The 20,467-nt window shown below is 44.3% G+C and overlaps 1 protein-coding gene and 2 non-coding genes across 3 annotated transcripts; all 3 read right to left on the bottom strand.

The window, feature by feature from the left end:
- Positions 1 to 1,320: 1,320 nt before the first annotated feature.
- Positions 1,321 to 1,394, bottom strand: TRNAT-AGU (transfer RNA threonine (anticodon AGU)). The gene has a single exon. It is a non-coding gene; the product is annotated as a tRNA-Thr (tRNA).
- A 6,776-nt stretch (positions 1,395 to 8,170) lies between these two features.
- LOC149748157 (POM121-like protein 2) lies at positions 8,171 to 12,454 on the bottom strand. Its single transcript, XM_089918471.1, is given in 8 exon segments — positions 8,171 to 8,777; positions 8,779 to 9,748; positions 9,751 to 9,870; positions 9,873 to 10,302; positions 10,304 to 10,405; positions 10,407 to 10,742; positions 10,744 to 10,832; positions 10,835 to 12,454. Coding segments are annotated over 8 exon segments (3,045 nt in total). The 5' UTR covers positions 11,271 to 12,454; the 3' UTR covers positions 8,171 to 8,215.
- Positions 12,455 to 13,005: 551 nt separating this feature from the next.
- TRNAK-UUU (transfer RNA lysine (anticodon UUU)) lies at positions 13,006 to 13,078 on the bottom strand. The gene has a single exon. It is a non-coding gene; the product is annotated as a tRNA-Lys (tRNA).
- Positions 13,079 to 20,467: the final 7,389 nt, after the last annotated feature.

Raw genomic sequence — 20,467 nt, 5'->3', positions numbered from 1 at the left:
AGTTTACTGTAAAGCAGTCAATGAGTGGCCCCCAACGTGGCCAAGCCTGACCCTACCAGATGTCCTGAAAAAGTATGCAAGTCTGAGGTAGCAAAGGGCACATGCACTGAGTATTATAATAAGATTGCACGAAATCAGTTAATTATTTTTAAAATTGCCAAATGAAACCACAGAGATAAATGGTCATTCATTTTCTGGTACAGATGAACTTATTTGCAAGGAAGAAATAGAGACAAAGATGTAGGGAAGAAAGTTATGGATACCAAGGGGGGAAGGTGGAGTGAGATGAATTGGGAGATTGGGATTGACATATATACACGGCTATGTGTAAAAGAGATAACTAATGAGAATCTACCACATAGCACAGGGAACTCTACTCAATGCTTGTGGTGACCTAAACGGGAAGGAAATCAAAAGAAAAAGAGGGGATATATGTGTATGTATAACTGATTCACTTTGCTGTACAGCGGAAACGGACACAACATTGTAAAGCAACTATACTCCAGTAAAAATAAACTAAAAAGAAAAGAGGAAACGGTTATAACACTACTTGATTTACACTACTCTAATTTATGTTAGAATTTTTCCCTTGTTCTTTTATTGGTTTTGGATTAGATTTGACTAAAGGCAAATGGGTAAAAACAACTCCAGACTAAGTAATGGGTGTGGAAAATAGCTGTGAACATATGTAAGTGCAGAACTTGAAAGCACACCCATCGAAACTAGATCACTAATTCAGTAGCCTTGCCTCACACTGGATGGTCCACGTAACAGTAGTGTAGACGTCACTCATCTGGGAGACTGTAGAAGTGGTGACTTTCAGGCCCTGTTGCAGATGTAGTCATCTAAAACCCTCATTGTAATGGACCATATCAGGTCATTCATATGCTCACAAAATTTTGAGAAGCATGGCTCTAAGGCGCTATTCAATGTGCCAAAAAGCTATCTGGCACAAAATTGGGGAGATCTGAGGGGAGAGGTTGACCATTCAATGAATCAATCAAGAAGAACAAATGTCTCCGTTGTGTTAAAAGTTCTAGGAGGCAAAAATAATTGAAAAGATCACACAAAACCGAACTGGCAATGTCTGACACCTGATCTAAAAGGTAAAGGAAAGACCAAGAAGCAATCACTCTAGGTAATTCTAATCTTCATCTCATGATTTCAGGGCAAGTTAACGCTCTTGGGAGACTTGTTGATATTATATTTATTTTGTAAGCAAGGGGACTAATGCTGTCCCCATCTCCTCCTAGGACTTGAAGGCATGTAAACTGCAGTTAATTCCAATTTTTTTTGCCATATGTAAAACACTTCCTCCTTAGGCCCCACTGGGATTCGAACCCAGGATCTCCTGTTTACTAGACAGGCGCTTTCACCAACTAAGCCACGGAGCCAACTATGACACCAAACTCATTCTTACAGTATTTGAAGGAGATGTCACTTTCCTCTTTCACCAATGCATTTCTCAAGAATTTTTGATTAATGATAGAGTCTCGGGACTACTTCTCAGAGTTTCTATCAAGTTCTTTTACTTTCTCTCGCCTGAAATATGCACAGAAGTTTACATGCTGTGCCAAGACAAGAAAAACTTTCTGAGCCTCTGGACCCTTGAAGTAGGTAGCCAAACCATTTCACTTCTAGGAGCTTTTACAACTTCGTTATAGGAGATATTTCTCAGTTTCAAATCTGCAATTGGGAAATGATGGTGCTTATTGGTCTTGAAACATAACATGAACTGGAGCAATTTGAAGGACTTCACCACACCATTTGCTACTCTTACTGTGAAAAAGCAATATCTTACAAAAGAGAAACGTGCTTCCCAATATTGATTTTGGAGCTATGTGGCAGGTAAAGGCATGCAAAAGGAAAAAAGAAGGTAAGAATTCAGCAAATGTATACATGTTAAGAACGATGTTTGTCACAGAGATATAGACAATATAAAACTTAGGTCAACATGTCTTACTTTAAAATGTCATAAAGTTCTTAACTGGTCCTAGTTCCTGAAATCAACAATCAATGCATAAATATCAGAGAGTTGTCCTCCCCTTTGAGAATGAGAGGCAGTATGGAATGATGCTTAAGAGCACAAACTGTGATGTCAGGCTCCATTGGTTCTTTGTCCCAAACCTGTCATTATATTTGGGACCCTGGGAAAATAATGTCAAATCTCTATTTCTTGTTTTCATTTACTCAAATTCTTTGGGGAGTGCTGGCAGATGGTGTGGCTTATGACTAGCCTCAATCTATAAGACTTCTACAAGCGTGTTATATCTAGGCCAGGTACACAGCATTGCTTCCTGAGCTCATAGAGAACAGTGTAAGGAAACTGCCTGTATCTCTTGCAATAGCAGGCAATTTGTTTCCTTTTGTTGTTTACTTCAACAGCTCGAGTACTTCTGTAAAGGTAGGTCACACTTTCCACTCATTTCTATTTGAAGAACTCCTTTGTTGTAATCAAATCTGTAAGATTTAAAATTTTCTGCCCAATGCAATACACCTCTCCTATTGTATTTTAAGTATCAGGTATTATGTGTATTAATGGGAAGACTAAGTTAAATTAGGAACCACCTGCATTTATGCACATCAGAGATGCCTAAAACTTTAAAAAGCACACACACACACACAGACACACACACACACACAGACACACACACACACACACACAATTCCACCCAGCATTAAAGTAATCTATGAAGTCTTTAAGAACAAAAAAGAGGGCGTGATTAATACTACCTGGGAGAAGTCTGAGCTCTGTGAAGAACCCACCAAAGAACATTGAACTGGCCACTGTTCTTTCTTGGATTCTATAATGGGACCTTGATGTGATAGATAAACACAGTTTTGTGGGGCAAAGAGAAGTGGTTCAGTTGTTTATTGGTCCAAATGGAAATATTTTAGGCCCAAGATAGGAAAGAAAACCCTTTGGGTGTGAGGTGAAACTTTGTGAGAGAAACCCACCGAACTTCAAGTTCAACGTAAACCAGATGGCTCCATTTCAGATGTCTTTTACACTCTAAAGACAAATCTCATTGGTCTGGTTTGCATTTCAGTGTGCGAATGGGACTCTAGGAGAGTATTTGGCAGGACAAGTATACATCATCTAGCACAGATAACCATATAAATATCCCTGCCATGTCCTCACCAAAATAAGACATCAATATCACATTCCTTCAGCTTTGAACAACTACCTATCATGGAACTACTGTCAACCAGGCGTTTGCCTCAACACTGATTTCAGTGGTGGCAAAGAGACATGTTTCTTATTGTAATTTTTAAAATTAAATTTTTATTTTGGAATAATTTTAGAAAAGTTGCAAAGACAATACAGAGAATTGCCTTATACCCATTACCTAGTTTCCCTTAATATTAGCTTCTTCCATTATCATGGTACCTTTGTTAAAACTAAGAAGCCAACGTGGGTACTTTACTAATAACTAAACTCCTGACTTTGACTATATCACACCAGGTTTTACACTAATGTCCTTTTTGTTTCCAGGATGCTACATTGTATTCAGCCTCCTCTAGTCTGTGACAGTTTCTCAGTGTTGATGAAATATTTCTGTAGCATACTTGACTGTTTTCCAATCTGGGTTTGTCTGATATTTTTTGCATGATTGGTTTGGGGTTATAGGTTTTTGTGGGAGACCGCAAAGATAAAGTACTTGTCCCATCGCATCATATCGGATGTTACATGATAGGAGCATAGCTTACCATTGGTGATGCCAACCTTGATCATTTTTAAGGTAGTGTTTGCCATTTTTCTCCCTTGTGAAGTTCCTATTTTTTCCTACTTCCTACTCTACTATTTAGAAGTTAGTCACTCAGTATGGCCCATATTCCGGAAGGGAGGGGATTAAGCTTCATCTCCTGGGGGGGTGGGGGGAGTATTTACTTATATTAGTTGGAATTCTTCTGTAAGGAAAATGTTTCCCTTCTCCTGTATTCATTGATTGATTGATTTATATCAGTATGGACTCATGAATATGTATTTTATACTTTGGATTATAATCCAAAACCACACCATCTGTTGTTCAAACTGTTCCAGCTTTGGTCATTGGGAACTCTTTCCCTGTTATAAAGAGACAATTGGCAAAGCTGTTTCTTTCCTACTGTGTTGATATTAATAATTTTTTTTCACACATCATATAAAAAAAATCTTGTTTCACCTTTCACTGAACTAGTTAAGACCCGAGTGTGGAAGTGTAGAAAGTGTGGATGGTTTCCCAGTTTATTTTAGGACGAAAATAATCCAGTAGGGTCAGTTTCTTTGCAAGAATCAGTTACCCAGTGGAAAACTAATATGCCCAAAGCGGCTCTATTTCCCTTGCTAGTCACTCACTACTATCCTTTCACCCTGTAGATGGGATTCAAAGGAGGAATTCAACCTTGGGGTAAATCAAAGATGTGTGTTTAAATTTTTTTAAGTTCTCAGCGCGAGGTTTGTCTGTCTCCCTGACGTTAATTGTGACATTGCAGTGGACCTGAGACTGAAAGAACTCTCATCTGTGTAGAAGTGTAAGAGGTAAGCGTCGTCGTACAAATTGGCCTGTACGGGGATCGAACCCATGATCTTGCCGTTATTAGCACCACGCTCTAAAAAACTGAGTTAACCGGTAGCCTGTTCCCCCTGTCGGCAATTAAATAAAAGGGAAACAAAATGGTTTCTTCAAATTCTCGGGGCGGGGGTCCGGGGGTCCGGGGGTCCGGAGGGATGGGGCGGGGGGAGGCGGGGAGGGAGGAGAAGGAAAGGGAACACAAAGAACTGAAACAACCGAAAAGTAAGGTTAATTTTTAAAATCTCTACATTCTTCCTATTTCACTCTGCCTCATCTCGGAGTTAGGAAAAAGAAAAAGGGAACAAAACATTTGGCCTGATTGAACTCTACTTCTTGGGGGCCTCTCTCCAACTGACGACTCTGAGCCCCCCAAAAGATCAGATTCACCCAGGGAGGCTTCCTTCCTCCTACCTATTTAAAATAATTTATAAAAATAAATTATTTTAAAATAATTTTATTTCATACGATCAGAGTCCTTAATCCATCTGGAATTCATTTTTTTAATTGTATGAGATGAAGCAGTTTTAAAAAAATTTTTTGAAGAGTTTAGCTACTTGTACCAACTGGACTTGAAAAGTTCATTAACTTCCTGCCGTTCTAAAGCGACGAATTTAGCCCTCTTTTTCATATTCTATACCCTCCCCGTAAGGGATCTCACCTTTTCCCAAGATTTCGATATTCTAAGGTACATTGACAACGCTCCAATCTTTCCATAGCCCTCACCAGACACTCCATACATTCATTTGCTCTAACCAAAAACCTTTGCTTTATCCCGGATTCCTCTCTTCATCTCACACCTCACAACCCCTCTAAGAGCAAATCGGTTAAATATATATATAAATCTGACCACTTCTCTCCACTTGCATTGTAAGCGTCCTCGTCTGTGCCACCATTGAATCCCACCTGGATTCCCGCAGAACCCTCCTCCCAGTCTCCCCACTTTCACTCCCCTACCGTCCCAGCTCAGCCAGCAGCCAGAACAATCCTAAAAGTGAGTCAAGTCATGTCATTTATTTGTCCCAAAGCCTCTGCTTGTTCCACATCTCACTCCTGGGGGCTTCCACCAGGTTTTCTCTTTGCCTGGAATCCTCTTCCCTCATACTCTGGCATGGCTAAGTCTGTCAGTGAATTCAAGTCTTTGCTCAGATGTCAACCTCTCATAAGAGCTCAGATGAAACTGTAGCGCCATCTTAATCCACCTACCCTGCTCTATATTTTTGCCATGCCGTTTGCAATCTCTTTCACATGGGAGTTATTTCCTATTATGTTTATTGTTTATTTTTTAATCACACCCCCTACTAGAACATAAACTCCAGAAGAACAGGAATTTTATGTCACTGAGAACATCCCAAATATTAGAAGAGTGCCTAGTAACCAGTATCAGATGCCCAGTATTTTTTCAGTGAATGAATGATTGAATATGACAAATATTTCCTTCATATTCCATAGTCATTTCACACTCAAGTCTATAAACATTCCATGTATTCTGCCAAAATTACATTTTCCATCCTCCAAGTCAAATGGCTAAGGGTCGGTCTTCTCCAACTCCCCCTTACCCTTATTCTGCCCAGCTCCTCTGCCCACATGGTGCAATCGGTCACCAAGTCCAGCTTCTTAATCCCTCCTCTCTCTACTGCCTCCCCATGCCCACTGTTAACTACCTGGTTAACAATCCCTGTTAACCAGGTAATTAATTACCTAGCTTGAATGTACTGTATCTTTCATCTTTGTTGGTGTCTCCGCAGCCTCCCACAGATTTCCAAGCCTCCAGCCTGTCCCCGTTTGCCTCCTCCCTCACATGACAGCTAGAGCAATCTAAACCCAAGCTTGTCTCTTTCCTACTTAAAATCTTTCCATGACTCCCCATTGTATTTGGAACCCTGTGCACACTGCACGATATGGTTTATAAGCATATCCACGATCTGCCCCTTCTTCTCCCAAACCGTGTGTGACTCCTTGAAAGTTACCCAGATAGATGCGTTCTGTCTTCCAGACCCTCCTGTGCACGTGTTTTGTCTTTGGCCTGAAATACCCTTCTCCAGTTGCTAGAACTGGAGAACACACACCGTAAGACAGAATTCAAGTTTCAAGACTTAGATAAGATGACCTTCTGCCCTGCTTCCATTCCCTTAGTACCTGTCGCTTGTTATGGAATCACTGGCTTACTTACCAGTCTCCCCACTAAATTGTAATCTCCAAAGCAGAAGTTTTCCTTCACCTCTGAATGGCTGGTGCAAAGCAGGATACAAGGTATACAGTCATCACTGTAAAAATGTTAAATTATCATGTAAAGAGCTGTAGAAATTGTCTAATACTTTTCCTCTTGCCCCCCCCCCCCACTGTAAGATGGCAATCTTGGGTTGTGGAATGCCTTTCAAAGTAGAAACAGCATGGATATTTAGAGTCGTATATGCCTGGGTTAGAGTCTTGACTTTGGTGATTTGCTGTAGTGAGGGAGAAGCGAACACACACTTTGGAGCCAATAGGGTTGAAATCCCAAATCTAACCTTTACTAACTGGTTGAGCTTGGGCAAGTTTCTTAATATCCTTCTGCCTCTGAATAGATATGAGTTTTATAGCAATTCCTGTATCATAAACTCATTTCAACAATTTATTTTTATTTTATCAACCAACTTAAGATTGCTTATTTTCCCAGTTAGGTCTCTTCCAAGGTCTCCGTAAAACAGGAGATAGATGTATTCAGGGAGTCATTCTTGCCTTTTCTTTTTTTCCATCAGGATGATACGTGCTAAGGAATATGTCGTAGCTACTCATAGACCTCCCATTGGTTACAGTACAGAGGTCAGCTTTGGTATCTGCTCTTCCTCCCTTTCTCCCTTTGTTCTCAGGCCCAAGAGTCTTCCTGCCCTACCCACCCTATCTGGGAGAGATGTGAGGTAGAGGGTGATTTTATAAGGTACTAATTAAAAGAAAAGTAGAAGCTTTGGTTCCCTACTTGAGCATTTCTCACTCGTAGTTATGGAGGAATTATGACCTATGGTGTAAAGTAAAGAAGCAAGGTTGCACCACTCTGTGTTTTTCCTCCCCTGGCCCTCCCACGGATGCTCTCATGGGTAGACCATTGATCCTCAAGGAAAAGTTGGCTTCGCGGCCAAATTGCATTAAAAGCTTCTCCAAAATAAATAATTAAACTAAAAAAAAATCTTCTCCAAGAGCCAACTGAGGAGCAAAATAGCAAGAAATGAGGAATCGGCCTCCCTAGGGGACCAGATAAAGGAACCACTTCTTTGAGCCAAATAAAAGCAGGCTAAGATTTAGAGAGAATCTATTCCTCCTCCCAAAGATGCAAGAGAATATGGGTTGTACTCTTTGCCTCCCTGGCACGTCTGTTCCCAGAGAAAAAAGCAGGAGGCAGTGTCCTGACTGAGCTCACCGTTGACACAGAAAGGAGTGGGTAGGGAGGGGAAGGCAAGGCTCCATTCAATTCCAAAGCTTTGGTTCCACTCAGTTTCATTCTGCTATCACCACTAGATACTTTAGTCCTTCATTTTCCTCTAGAATGTAGAATAGGACCTCAAGGTGAATGTGCAAAGCTCTCACCTTAGATCTGGGGTATTTTCGCTGTAGAGAATTAGAAGTGGCTGAGGCACTTTACTATGCTAGGTCCAAATCGGAGTGCGAGCGGCAAGGAACACAAGTTATTTCTTGTGGGCATGATGCCTTCGGGAATGCCCTTGCTCCCCATTCTTTGGGGTTTTTGATTTTGCACCAATGGAAAACGAAGGGGCTGATGGTCTGAAAGATTTTCTCCCAACAGAGCCCTGGGGCAGTGGAGAGGGCATCCCAAAGCCAAGGCTGCTGCCTGCCTTAACTGATCCAGTGACAGGGGTGCTCTGAGCAAAGGGGGCCATGGAGGGGTCCCCAAACATAGTTTCTCTTGCAGAAATGCTGGCCTTCCCCAAGGCCAAAGCTGTGCCCTGGCTGGTCCGGCCCTGGCTGCTTGGGCCCCAGCCTTTCCCCAAGGGTGTGGTGGTGTTAGTGCTCCCACTCGGCACTGCTCCAGGGCTGAGTGCTCCGGAGCTGGAGCTCACGTCTGGGACAGTGACGCTGAGCCCAGTCTCCTCACAGTCCATAGGGCTCACTAATCCCCCAAAGTCAAATGGTCGTGGGGCTGTGCTGCCAAACACTGAGCCACAAGCCCCAGTCTGGTGGCTTGGGGTGACAACTCCCAAACCATTCGTATTAGCTTGACCAAAGGGAACCTACTGGAGTGCTGTCAAAGGCTGGCCGGAAGCTGGCAGGGATGTGAAAGGTGGAGGCTGGTGGTGCCAAACCCCCAGAGGCTGACTGCGTGGTACCGCTGAAGGATGGCTGGGCTGGAGTCGGTGTTGGGGTTGAGGAGGCCACTGTTGACTTTCCAAAAATGGGAGAGCTACAGAAGCTTGGGCCAAGGGATGGTTGGGGGGCTTCTTGCTTCTGCACATATGCAGCCCCAAATGCTGGTTGGGGAGGGGCTCCCAGGGATAGTGGGGAAGGTGGCCTTGAGCTTGACTCCAAGGGAATTGTGAATGCTGACGTCGAACTGGAGATCCTGGATGACAATGCAGGCTGGTTGGTGGTTACTAGGGCTGAAGCTGCCGGAGGGCTACCCACAGCGCTAAAATTGGCAGTGCTCCTGGTAGGGGATATCTGGACAGCACTGGGAAGAACCTGGCTAAAGATGGTGACTGTGTGCACAGTAGGAATGGTTGGACGCTGGCACAGTGGGAAAGTGAAGCCTGCATCTGGGGAGAAGCTGGCCCTGAAGGCACAGGCAGCCCCGAGAGGGAAAGGGGGGCAAGTGGAAGGGATGGAGCAAGTGCTGCCCATGGTACTGGTAACATGCACTACACCAAATTCCAAAGGTGGCTTAAAGGAGCCTTTGGATGTGCTGGCTGGGGTGGTGGACATGACTACAGAGGTAGCCTTGACCAGGCCATGGAAGAGACGGGTAGAAGCAGGAGTAGGTGGAGGAGAGGTCTGCTTGAAAGAGAAAGGAGCTCTCACGGGCATAGTTTTAAGTGGTCTTACGCTGCCAAAGATAGGCTTGAAGGTGGGAGTTGAGATACCCGGAGGTGAAGATGCTGCAGCTGTGCTTGAAATTCGGGAATATGAGGAGCCTCCTGTCTCACTATTGGCTGGGAGCCCCAAGGTGGGTTTTGACATGCGGTCAGCAGAAGTTGCAACAGGAGTGCAGATGCAGGAAGATGGGGGGCTGGGCTGCTCATCAATCCAAACAAAGTGCTTTGCATAGTGGGTGCTGCAGGGTTAATGGCAGGTGAGTCTCGGGGTATGGCAGCCTGAGAGGTTGAAGTGGCCACGTGGTGTCAGTGGCTGGTGCTGTGGGAGAAACAAGGGTCAGAAGGATGAAAGTAGTGGTGGGTTTTGAGTCTGAAGAGGTGCCTCAAAAGGGCTCTGACTGGGAGCACCCATGTGAGGCCAGCAGGCTCGCTGTCTTCAGAGGCGAGTGGGCCACACTGATTGCCTCTCCGGTAGGTTGTGGGAAGGCCAGTGGACTTGGAGACTTCTGCATTTTATGTAAGCTTTCCAGCTGAGGATCAGTGCCCTGGGACAGGGGAGGCTGAATAGCAGACCAAGTGTCAGGGACAGAGTCTGTGGTGACCTCAGTCGTATCTTCTCTGGCTTTGTTGCTCCGTTGGAGTCCAGCTTTCTTCCCTAAGGCCAGGTCTTCGGGGACTGCATAACCCAGCTGAGGAGGCGGAGTCAGGGACAGCAGGCCCCCCGGGGCTTGACAGAAGCAGGGGAATCTGATTTTGCTGCCCAGAGCTGCCAGATGTTTCTGGGGACTCATCTGATACCAGTGGGGCTGGAGAGTGAGACGGATGACCAATGTTCTTTCCTTTTTATTGGCCACTCTGGTATCTGGAGTTATGTACTGGGAATACTTCTCTTCCAAGGCTCAGAGAAATCTCTAGAAGAGCTGTAAGAGCTTGTAATAGCATTTCTTTGGGAGCTAAGGGGGCCACCTGTGTGTGTGCTGGCCAAGGAGTCCATGGAGGAGCAGCTGGGCCTGTTATTCAAGCTGTGATCTGAGCCCCAGCAGTCGAGGCTTCTCCTCAGAGGCCCAGGCCTGGGCACAAAAGAAGTGACGACTCCATTTTTCGTCAGAGGCTTAAACGCAGATGGTCTGGTCTCTGGAATCCTTCTCTTACTGTCCAAGCTCGCATGGAACAAGTGGTTGTTCCCATCTCACTTTCCCCTTCTTGCACTCTCCGAGGGCCCTCAGCACTGTCTCCTTCGCACATGGGTCTGGGGCTTCTCAGAAGGTGAGACCCCTGCAGAGTTCGTTACCTCTGCTGGGGCACTGGAGGGGGGCTCACGAGGAGCGAGCCTCATGGTCACCGGGCTCCCTGTTGCCCTGGGGTGCCGAAGAGACCAGATACTCTCCTTGAAGTAACTTTCCCACCAGTCTGAGGGAAGAGGCCCCACGATGGAATTCTGGGACCTGTTCATGGGAAAGCGCCTCCAAGCCTCATTGACCACGCACGCGTTGGGACTGGTAGGATCCCAGTTCGGCAGCCTCCTCGCAGGTCTGTGCCGAGGGGCAGGGAGGGCACGATGGACATGCTGAACCCGGGGGACCTGATGAAGGGGCTGAGCTCGCCGGCGGTTCAAGGGCCTCTCCGACAAGTCTGTGCGCCCCCCTGCTTGGGATGACGGCCAGAGTCCCAGCTTGCCCACGTAAGTGCCCATGTGGAGCAGTGAGGCGGGGTCGGTGACTTTGACTTCGGGTTTGGGCTCCCGAGGTTTCTGACGCTTGGTGACTCAGCCGCATTCGAAGTGTTCCGGTGTCGGTTAGGATCCCTGCGCGAGGAAAGTGAAAGGGTCTCGGGGAGCTCCTCACCCTCCAGGTCCTGCATCCGAAAGTGAGCGGCCGGTGGAAACAGAGGACACGCGGGACCTCAGCAGCCCCCGTAGCCTGCTCTGCTAGTTTGAGGCCTAGGCTGGCCGCTCTGGCCTCTCTTCTCTCCTCTCCGGGTTGCAGCGCGCGGCACGAGGAGAGGGATTGGAGAGGAAGCGCGCGGCTGGAGTCCCAGAGCTAGAGTCCCAGAGCTAGAGTCGAGCAGGCGCTGGGTCTCCAGACTCCGGCTCCCGGCCCCGGCACCGAGTCCGCCCTCCCGCCCCCGGAGTCGGAGTAGGGAGGGCAGTCCGAGCCCCTCAGGGTGAGTCGGTGGAGGTTGGGGGCGAGGGGCGGGGCGCTGCCGGGAGCGCGGGACCGGAGACCCGGGCGCGTGGACCTGGGCAGCCCAGACGGCGTTCGTGGCGCCAGCAGCGGGGAATAACGGAGGCCGGATTTGCTGCTTGGGGATTCCCGCCCTTCTCCCTTTCCTTTGCCTTTGCCTTTTCCTTCCTTCCTTTTCCATCCGCCTCCCCGAGGCTGAATGCGTGTCGCCCTCGATTGTTCGCACTTTGAGTATGCAGGTACGATGGCGCTCTGGCGGGCTCGCGAGGCTCCGGAGGGGGCCAAAGGGATTTCTTGTCTACCGACCAAGAGCGTGAGCGCCTCCGCAGGAACCCGGCTTTTTCCCTCGCTCAGTCACGCCCCCCCGCCCCGGCCACCCTCTCCAATCGCGATCCTCACCTAGCCCGGTGGGGTCGGAGCTCCAGGAGGGGAGCAAAGAAGTGGGAGATTTAATTTGCGGCTGAATATTCAGGCTTAGCCTGAGTGAACTAGGGCACTAACATTCTGAGAAATCGAGAAACGAATAACGTTTTCAGATTTGTAACACCATTCCTTCCAATAACAATAAAAATGGCACGGATTGAATATGATTCTTTCAAGAAACGTCATTTTAAGGTTGTTAAGTTAAGGAACTCGGAGAATGAGTTCCATTCAAAACCCACACTGTCCAAAAATGGGTGCAAGAAATTGCACCACCAACACACAACAGGACAAAATTGCAGAAACATATGGTAAAGTATGCTAATATTTCTGGGTAGGGTGAGCATTTCACCTAAAGATCATACTGCAGTATTTGTGAAATAACTCCCTACCATTTGGGTTTACCATTAGAATGTGACATTACCACGGTTTAGTGGAGGGCTTTCCCATCTGCCAAGGAGGTCAGTTGTGAGAGTGAAGAACTGAAAATCTAAAGGTCCTGACCCAGAGAATACTTTACCCAACAATTATAGTTTCCAGTTCCTTATCTAAAGCACCCTAGTCTAGAGGGATAGCTTTCTTATATTTCATGGGCTGTAAGGGTTTTGTACTGTGTTCCTCAGGAAGTCTCTATTATTAAAAACTGCTAAAATCATCTTTTTCTGGGAACAGAATATCAAACCTCAACTACTAGTTAAGGTTGAAGGTAGCTGACTTCTTGGCTTTTTCTCACTGTAGGTTGGTAAAAGTCATCGAAGTTTAACCCAAATTTTCCTTGGGAGAAAAGCTGAACTACTATTGGCCCAAGGAAACACAGGTCCATAATGCCTGGACAGGGACTTGAACCCTGGACCCTCAGATTAAAAGTCTGATGCTCTACCAACTGAGCTACCCAGGCTCTGTGTGCACTTTTTTTATTAGGTCTCCTTTGTACGGTTCAATTGCTTTGGGGGCATTCTTAACCCCCAAAAGAATTTTGATAAATTCGATATTCCCCCTCACATTTTTTTCCAGTGGACATGTAACATTCTTCTTCATAAGGTTCAATTTTTCTGAAGGATAGAGTAACTTATATCAAAGGAATCTTAAAACTATAGTAATTTAATACTTACCAACATCTCTTGAGAAAGAGAGAGAAGAGAAAGCCCTTGTTAAACTTCTGTGAAAGATTTTCCTTTGATCTTTTATTTCCTTGAATTCGTTATTTCCATCCTGTGTCTCCCATAGAATTTTATTCCAATACAACATCTTTTTATATTTAGTATCTTCTTGATTTTCCTACCATGCTTCTCTCTACCAAATCCAGGTATAAACATTGAAATCTGATGTTTCTCTTTTGAACCCAAATCTGTATTAAAAACACTTCTTGTGGATTGTGCTATATCTGCATCTACTTGCACATAATTAATCAAAGCATGATAAACAGATAATAATTTAAACACCCTTTAATGGAGGACATAATGGAAATAAATGTGGAATTTGTCCTCCTCCCTCCTCCATGAAATCGTGTACAAGACTACGTCTACTGAAGGATTCAGTTCTTCCCATTGTTCCCGTGATGGGAGTCCGAGAGGAGAGCCTATTTACACCCCGGGGCACTGTGCCACAGCCAAATGAGTCTTAAATTATCAGAAATGTCTTAATTTATCAAGCAGAAGGGCGAGACTTTTCCATGAAAGGTGAGAACGTGGGACTTACGTGCCACACTTCTATGGCGGGCTGATCCTCTGAGAGGTGACTTTTGAAAGGTAAATCCGTTAGGAAAGGTGAAATATGACGTAAGATCTAGAAGTAGATTTCGTTCAACTGTTTGAATACAGCTTAACAATGGAGTTGCTACAAAACTTGCAGCCAAGGTTGGTTCCGATGCATCGATCTCTGGGTTTCCTGTCCAACACACTTCAGCTGGTCCACTCTGCTTATAAACGGATGTTCCCTCGTCGATATTCAACTCCGTTATCACAACTGGGTTTTCAAACACAAGAATGGCTTCTTCTCTTTCCGTTTTCCCCCGTCTTTTTCTTCCTCCCCTCTAGCTCAGCTCACTCCTCCCTTTACTCGGCCTCTTTTCGGTCCCCATGAGAACCACAGGGTTCCAGTAGCGCCTCCAAGTCTGCCCGTTTCCAATCCGCCAAATATTCAGTCTCTGAACCCGCTTCTTCAGAAGCTTGTCTGGGCTCACAGGAGGAGCTGCAGGGGGAACCGAGGAGGAGCCGGCGGGGCAAAGCCTTGAGGAAACCCTCGCTTGAGAAGAAACTGTCAAAAATCTCAAGAGGTTTTTCTTTGCCTGCAAAGGAGCCAGATTTTCAGAATTCCATTTCCGATTGGATAACGTTTGGATCCGTTTCGACAGGGCACAGGAATTCCTGTGTCTGAAAACAGGATTTTTGTTTTCGGAGTTGGTCTCGGAATAGGGCTTTTGGGAGCCTCTGCACACAAAGGCTCCTGTTGTTCGCGGCTGCCTCTGCGTGCTACCTTCCAGAAACTGCACTGCTAGGTGCCGAATAAGAACTTCACTCCACACAGAAGTAACTAGAAGCCACAAAAATATTGCCCACCAAATCCAAATGTTAAATCTCTCCAATGTAACTTCCCTCCAAACGTCTATAGTCCCTCCTCTGGCTGGAGGGTAAATGTGACAGAGAAGTTGGAGTGGAAAGGGGCAGGGGAATTCCTGACTGTTTCGTGTCCTCTCTTGCTTTTGGACGTCGAGGTTGCATTTCCCCTGGAATTCCTTCTCCCTTTCCCATTTGCCAGTTCCTACTTGTCCTTTGGATCTCAGTTCAGACCTTACCCACTACCTCTTCCCCGAAGCTTTTGCTGACTCCTCAAGACTGATTTAGAAACTCCTAGAATACACCCAGGGTTCCTGAAGTTATTTCAATCCTATTAATAGTCCTTATTACATGTTGTATTATAACTACCTCTTGTATGAATCTTACATTTGCACATTCAAGGCTCAGTCCTTAAATACCACATATATGCAAATGTCTTTCCACCTTGGACTGCTCCTTCAAACTCCAAATTCACATATACAGCTGCCTTCTCGACAAGTATTTTATACTTAACATTGCCAAAGACTGAATTCCTAATCTTCCCCCCAAACTTTCCCCTCCCCAATCTCCCCACATCTCAGTAAACAACTACTCCATCTGTGCAGTTATCTGTGAATCTTTGCTTTTGCTGAGATCTTACATTTCATCTATCAGCTCCACCTTCAAAATATATCCATAATTCAACCAGCTTTTACTATTTATTTTGCTATCATACTAAAAGGCCTATCAATCTCTCACCTAATTTTAAAGAAATTTTTATTTTATATTAGAGTATAGTTGATTTACAATGTCTTAGTTTCAGGTATACAGCAAAGTGGTTCAGTTATACATATACATATATCTATTCTTCTTTCAGATTCTTTTCCCATATAGGTTATTACTGAGTACTGAGTAGAGATCCCTGTGCTATACAGTAGGTCCTTGTTGATTATTTATTTTATATATAGTAGCGTGTATATGGTAATCCCAACCTCCTCCCCTCTCCTTTTTTTCCTTTGACACAATTTTACATTCATTTTTGTTTCCTTTCTGCAAAACTATTTTAAAGGCATTTTACTGATTGAGCATGTCAGGTTTTATGTAAAGTTGCTCTTGTGAATAAACAGGGAGTTCTTTACTCTGGAATTTTGCTTCTGTCTTTTCCTCCAGGCCAGTTCTACCTGGCCACAAGACACAATCTGAGGTGAAGTCCAAACAGTCCTCATTTCATTGAAGAAAGAACGGAGTTTTAGCCTGCCCTGTGACCAATAGTGGTTGTGATCACAGCTGGCTAGTGGGAACATTTCCAGTATGTAGATCCTCAGGCGTTTCTCGTGTCCATCACCTCAATTTTTGCAATAGACCCGTCACTGGTCCCCCGGTTTGTATTAACCTTGCCCCTTTCCTGTCTATTCTACACACAGAAGTAGTGAAAAATTCCCCAAGGGTTTTAAACTCTCCAAGAGTTTCCCTCCTGTTCAGTAAAGAAACCAACGTGCTTCTCGTGCCTGCAAGAGCCCTCCCCTCCTCCCCTCCACCGTCCTCTCTAGTTCCTTGCTCTTCCTCAGACAAGTCAGACACACTCCTGCCGCAGTCCTTAGCACAGGCTGCTTCCTCTGCCTGGAAACACCCTTTCCCAAATACGTGCCTAACTCATTTCCTCATATCCTTCAGGTCTGCTCAGATATCACTCTCTCAGTGCAGGCTTACCTGTTCAACATATTTAAAATTAGAAGACAATAAAAAGAAAAAAGAAGCCATCCCTATTATGTTTTTGCTATACTTTTTCATTCATACTTATCACCCTCTACTGCACTATACATTTTACTTATTCATTGGTCTGCATTTCCCATTACAGTTCAAACTCCATGAGGATAGAGTTTTGCCCATTTTGTTCACAGGTTTAGTCCCAGTATCTCGAGAAGTACATGTTAAATAGCAGCTACTCATTAACAATTTGTTGAGTACATGTTGAATGAATGGTCTACCAGGGTACAATAAATGAGTTTTTCCACAGGTGGATGTACAAGCAAATTTCATGTGTTTAACCTTGAAAGGGGACAGGAATGGTCTGTTCATAGGTAAAGGTTCTGAATTCCATTCCTATAGCTCCCTGTTGTGGGTGTGTGTACAAACCTACTGAGTTGCTAACCGTGGGTCTTCTGTTTAATTATGTGACCCACCATTGCTAGTCAGTGCTTGTGCAAGGACTTGAAGCTTGACCGTGCAGTTAGGACTAAGCACCTAATACTTCTAACAGCATCTGGAGAGCTGCAGATGTTGATCTGTGTAATCAGTAGTTGTGCCACTTTCCAGACCTTCAACTGTCCAGGAATAAACCCTGCCTCCCGAGCTACTGGAGCTAAGGCTGGATGAAGATAACACATGAGGCTCCAAGGGAGTGGGAATCTGTTCTAAAGAGGACACATTTTCCTACAGGGCTTCTGAATAGTGCTTTTAAGAAATTTTATTTATTTGGTTGTTTTGTACTTTGAAAAGGTAATACGCTCATAGAGTTCAAAAATGTATAAATTGTGGTACAGTTAAAAGTTTCCTTCCCATCCCTGTTACTCACCTACCTGGTTCCTTCTCTTTTCTCCACCTTCCACAGGTTTCTACTATTATTAATTTGTTACTTAACCTTCTGGAGTTTCTTTATCCATTTGCATGTAAATATATAGATTCAAATGTTCTGGGTGTTGCTTTTGACACCTCACAATATATTTTGGAAAACTTTACACATTGATAACATAGAAAGCTTCCTTGTTTGTCTTTGCTTAGTTTTACATTTTGTTGCAAAATAAAACATACAGAGAAGTAAATAAAACCTTATTTCTACAACTTAACAATTAATTATAAATTGAACACCCATTTAACCATTACTCAGGAGCAAAAAAAAAAAAACAAACAAAAAAACAGAACATTGCTGCACTCCAGAAGCCCTCAGTATGTCCCTTCCACTCACCCTGCCTTCCACACTCTTCTTATCCCCCAAGAAAACCACAATCCTGACTTTTATTGTAATCATTTTTTACATTCTTAATACATTTTACCATCTACACATACATCCCTAAACAATGTATAATAATTTTGTGGTTTTTACATTTATATAAGTATAATCATACTAAATGTTTCCTTTGTGTCTTCTTTTCACAAAATTATGCTTGTAAGATTCATCCATATATTTGTGTGTAGCTCTGATCTGTTCATTGTCAATTGTTGAATAGTATTCAACATTATGTATCCAATTTACTGTAAAGGTTCATTCAGGTTGTTTCCAGTTCTTGGCTATACAAACAATACTACTATGAACATTCTTATACGAATCTCCTTGTGCACATATTTCTCTTGGGTGTATGTTTAGGATAATAGGGTATGTATATCTTCAACTTACTAGATAGAGTCCAACTGTTTTCTAAAGTAGTTGTATCAGTTTAGACAATAGTGGTGATGAAAGTACTTATTATGTCACATCCTTGCCAAATAGTACTTCCTGTCGTATTAATTTTAGTAATTCTGGTGGAAGATCAGTAGTATTTAATTATAGGATAACTTGCATTTTCCTAATTTCTAATAAAGCTGGTTGCTGTAGTTTTAAAACAATGTATTTCCACAAATTCTTTGGCACTCCTCTTATCAAAAGGTGGAGTCTGATTGCCTTCTCCTTGACTATGGGCTGGGCTTAGTGATTCGCTTCTAAGAAAGAATGAAGCCGAGGTGACGCTGTGTTTGACGTCTCAAGCTAAATAAAAGACAAACATTTTCTGCCTGGCTCACTCTCTCAAGAAGTCATAGACTTCATAGAGTCATGGACTCATAAAAGTTCTTTATACCATATTTTTATGTTAGTCCTGTTCGTTATTTATATTGGAAATATCTTCTCCCATTCTGTGTTTCATTACTTTATAGTTGTTTTTTTTTTTTGGATTAACAGAGTTCTTCATTTCACTTAAATTTATCAAATTTCCCCTTATGTTTAGCGCGGTTGTGTCTTATTCCTTTAGAAACCCTCTCCTATCCCAAAGTATAAATATAAGTGTCTCTTACAAAAAGGTAACTTCTATAATCCAAAACCACACTCTTTGCTGTTCAGACTGTTCCAGGTTCGGTCATTGGGAGCTCTTTCCCTGTTAGAAAGAGACAATTGGCAAAGCTGTTTCTTTCTTAGTGTTGATATTAATACATTTTTTTTCCACAGGTCATATAAAAAATCTTGTTTCATCTTTCGCAGAACTAGTTAAGACCCAAGTGTGGAAGTGTAGAAAGTGTGGATGGTTTCCCAGGGTTTTTTTGGACGAAAATAATCCAATAGGGTCAGTTTCTTTGCAAGAATCAATTACCCAGTGGAAAAATAATATGCCCAAAGCGGCTCTATTTCCCTTGCTGGGTCACTCCCTGCTAACCTTTCGCCCTGCAGATGGAAGTCAAAACAGGACCGCAACCTTGGGGGACATCAAAGGGGTGTGTTCAAATTTTTTAAAGTTCTCAGCCAGAGGTTTGTCTTCCACACATTAATTGTGATATCGCGGTGAACCTAAAACTGGCAGAACTCTCGTCTGTGTATAAATGTAAGAAAGCGATCTCATTGTATACAGCTTGGCCCGCACAGGGATCGAATCCGCGACCTTGGTGTTATTAGCACCATGCTCTAACCAACTGAGCTAACCGGCCGCTGGATAGCTGTGTTGTTTCTCCTTAGATAATTAAATGAAAACGAAATAAAACGGTTTCTTCAAATTCTTCTGGGGGTGGGGAAAAGGGAACATAAAGAACCAAAACAACCCAAAATTAACATTTAAAAAAATCACATTCTTCCTAGTTCACTCTCCCCTATCGCGGAGTTAGGAAAAACAGAAAAACTTAACATTTGGCCTGAATGAACTCTACTTCTTGGGGGCCCCTCTCAAACTGACAGTTCTGACCCCAAACGATCAGAGCCCCGGAGTGAGGTGTCCTTCCTCCTACCCAGGGAAGACCGGGGGCCAACGAGAAGATGCTCCAAGCCAGATTTGGCGGCGGGCAGGCAGATCACGGAACTGACCACGGAGCGGCCACGGAGCAGGGCTCCGAGGACTCGGCCCCTGCGCGCGCCTCTTGCGGATATACTGCGCTCCTGGAGACCCTTTCGGACAGATCCCAGGACATGCGACCTGCGAACTTGCACTCTCTTGCCGCCGGCCTCGGCCTCGGAGTGATCCTGAAATGCCTTCCTGCCCGCGCACTGTGTGGTTGGCCCTAACCCGGAGCAGAACTACGCCCCCAGAATCAGGGGCCTTTATCTGGACCGGAAGAGAAACTTCTAGATCTGAGAAGGGTGGCAGCGTCGAGACTCAAATTGAGCAACTTCAGAGGAAAGAGGCAGAAACACCTGCACCTGTCAGGTGCGGAGCAGCCCCGGCTTTTTTCACTGGCCGAAGGGCCTCCAGAGAAAACCTTCAAAGGCTGAGGTAATCAATATTCTGGAATACCTGAGAGCTAGCCCTGGCACCACAGACACATTGGTAGGGAAGCTCTGAGAATACTTAAGGGAAGGTAGCCCAGCACCAAACCCAAACCCATTCGAATAATACATGGAGAAGAAGTTTGCAAAGGAGAATGAAAGAAGTTGCATCCAGCAAAGTAGGAGGAAAAACAAAAGTATGTGAAGAGTTGAGGGTTGACCTCATTCTTTCATTTCTCAATAGGTACTGAGTACCCACAATGTGTCAGACCATGGTGCACATGCTAAATATATAAAGGGAGACACTGAGGCT

Source organism: Delphinapterus leucas, chromosome 10 (genome assembly GCF_059928025.1).
Source record: "Delphinapterus leucas isolate spDelLeu-1000000601 "Yukka" chromosome 10, BTC_Dleu_Yukka2, whole genome shotgun sequence".
Classification (NCBI taxonomy): Eukaryota; Metazoa; Chordata; class Mammalia; order Artiodactyla; family Monodontidae; genus Delphinapterus; species Delphinapterus leucas.
Note: the sequence above shows the minus strand (reverse complement) of the source record. Positions and strands in the feature narration are given on the sequence as shown.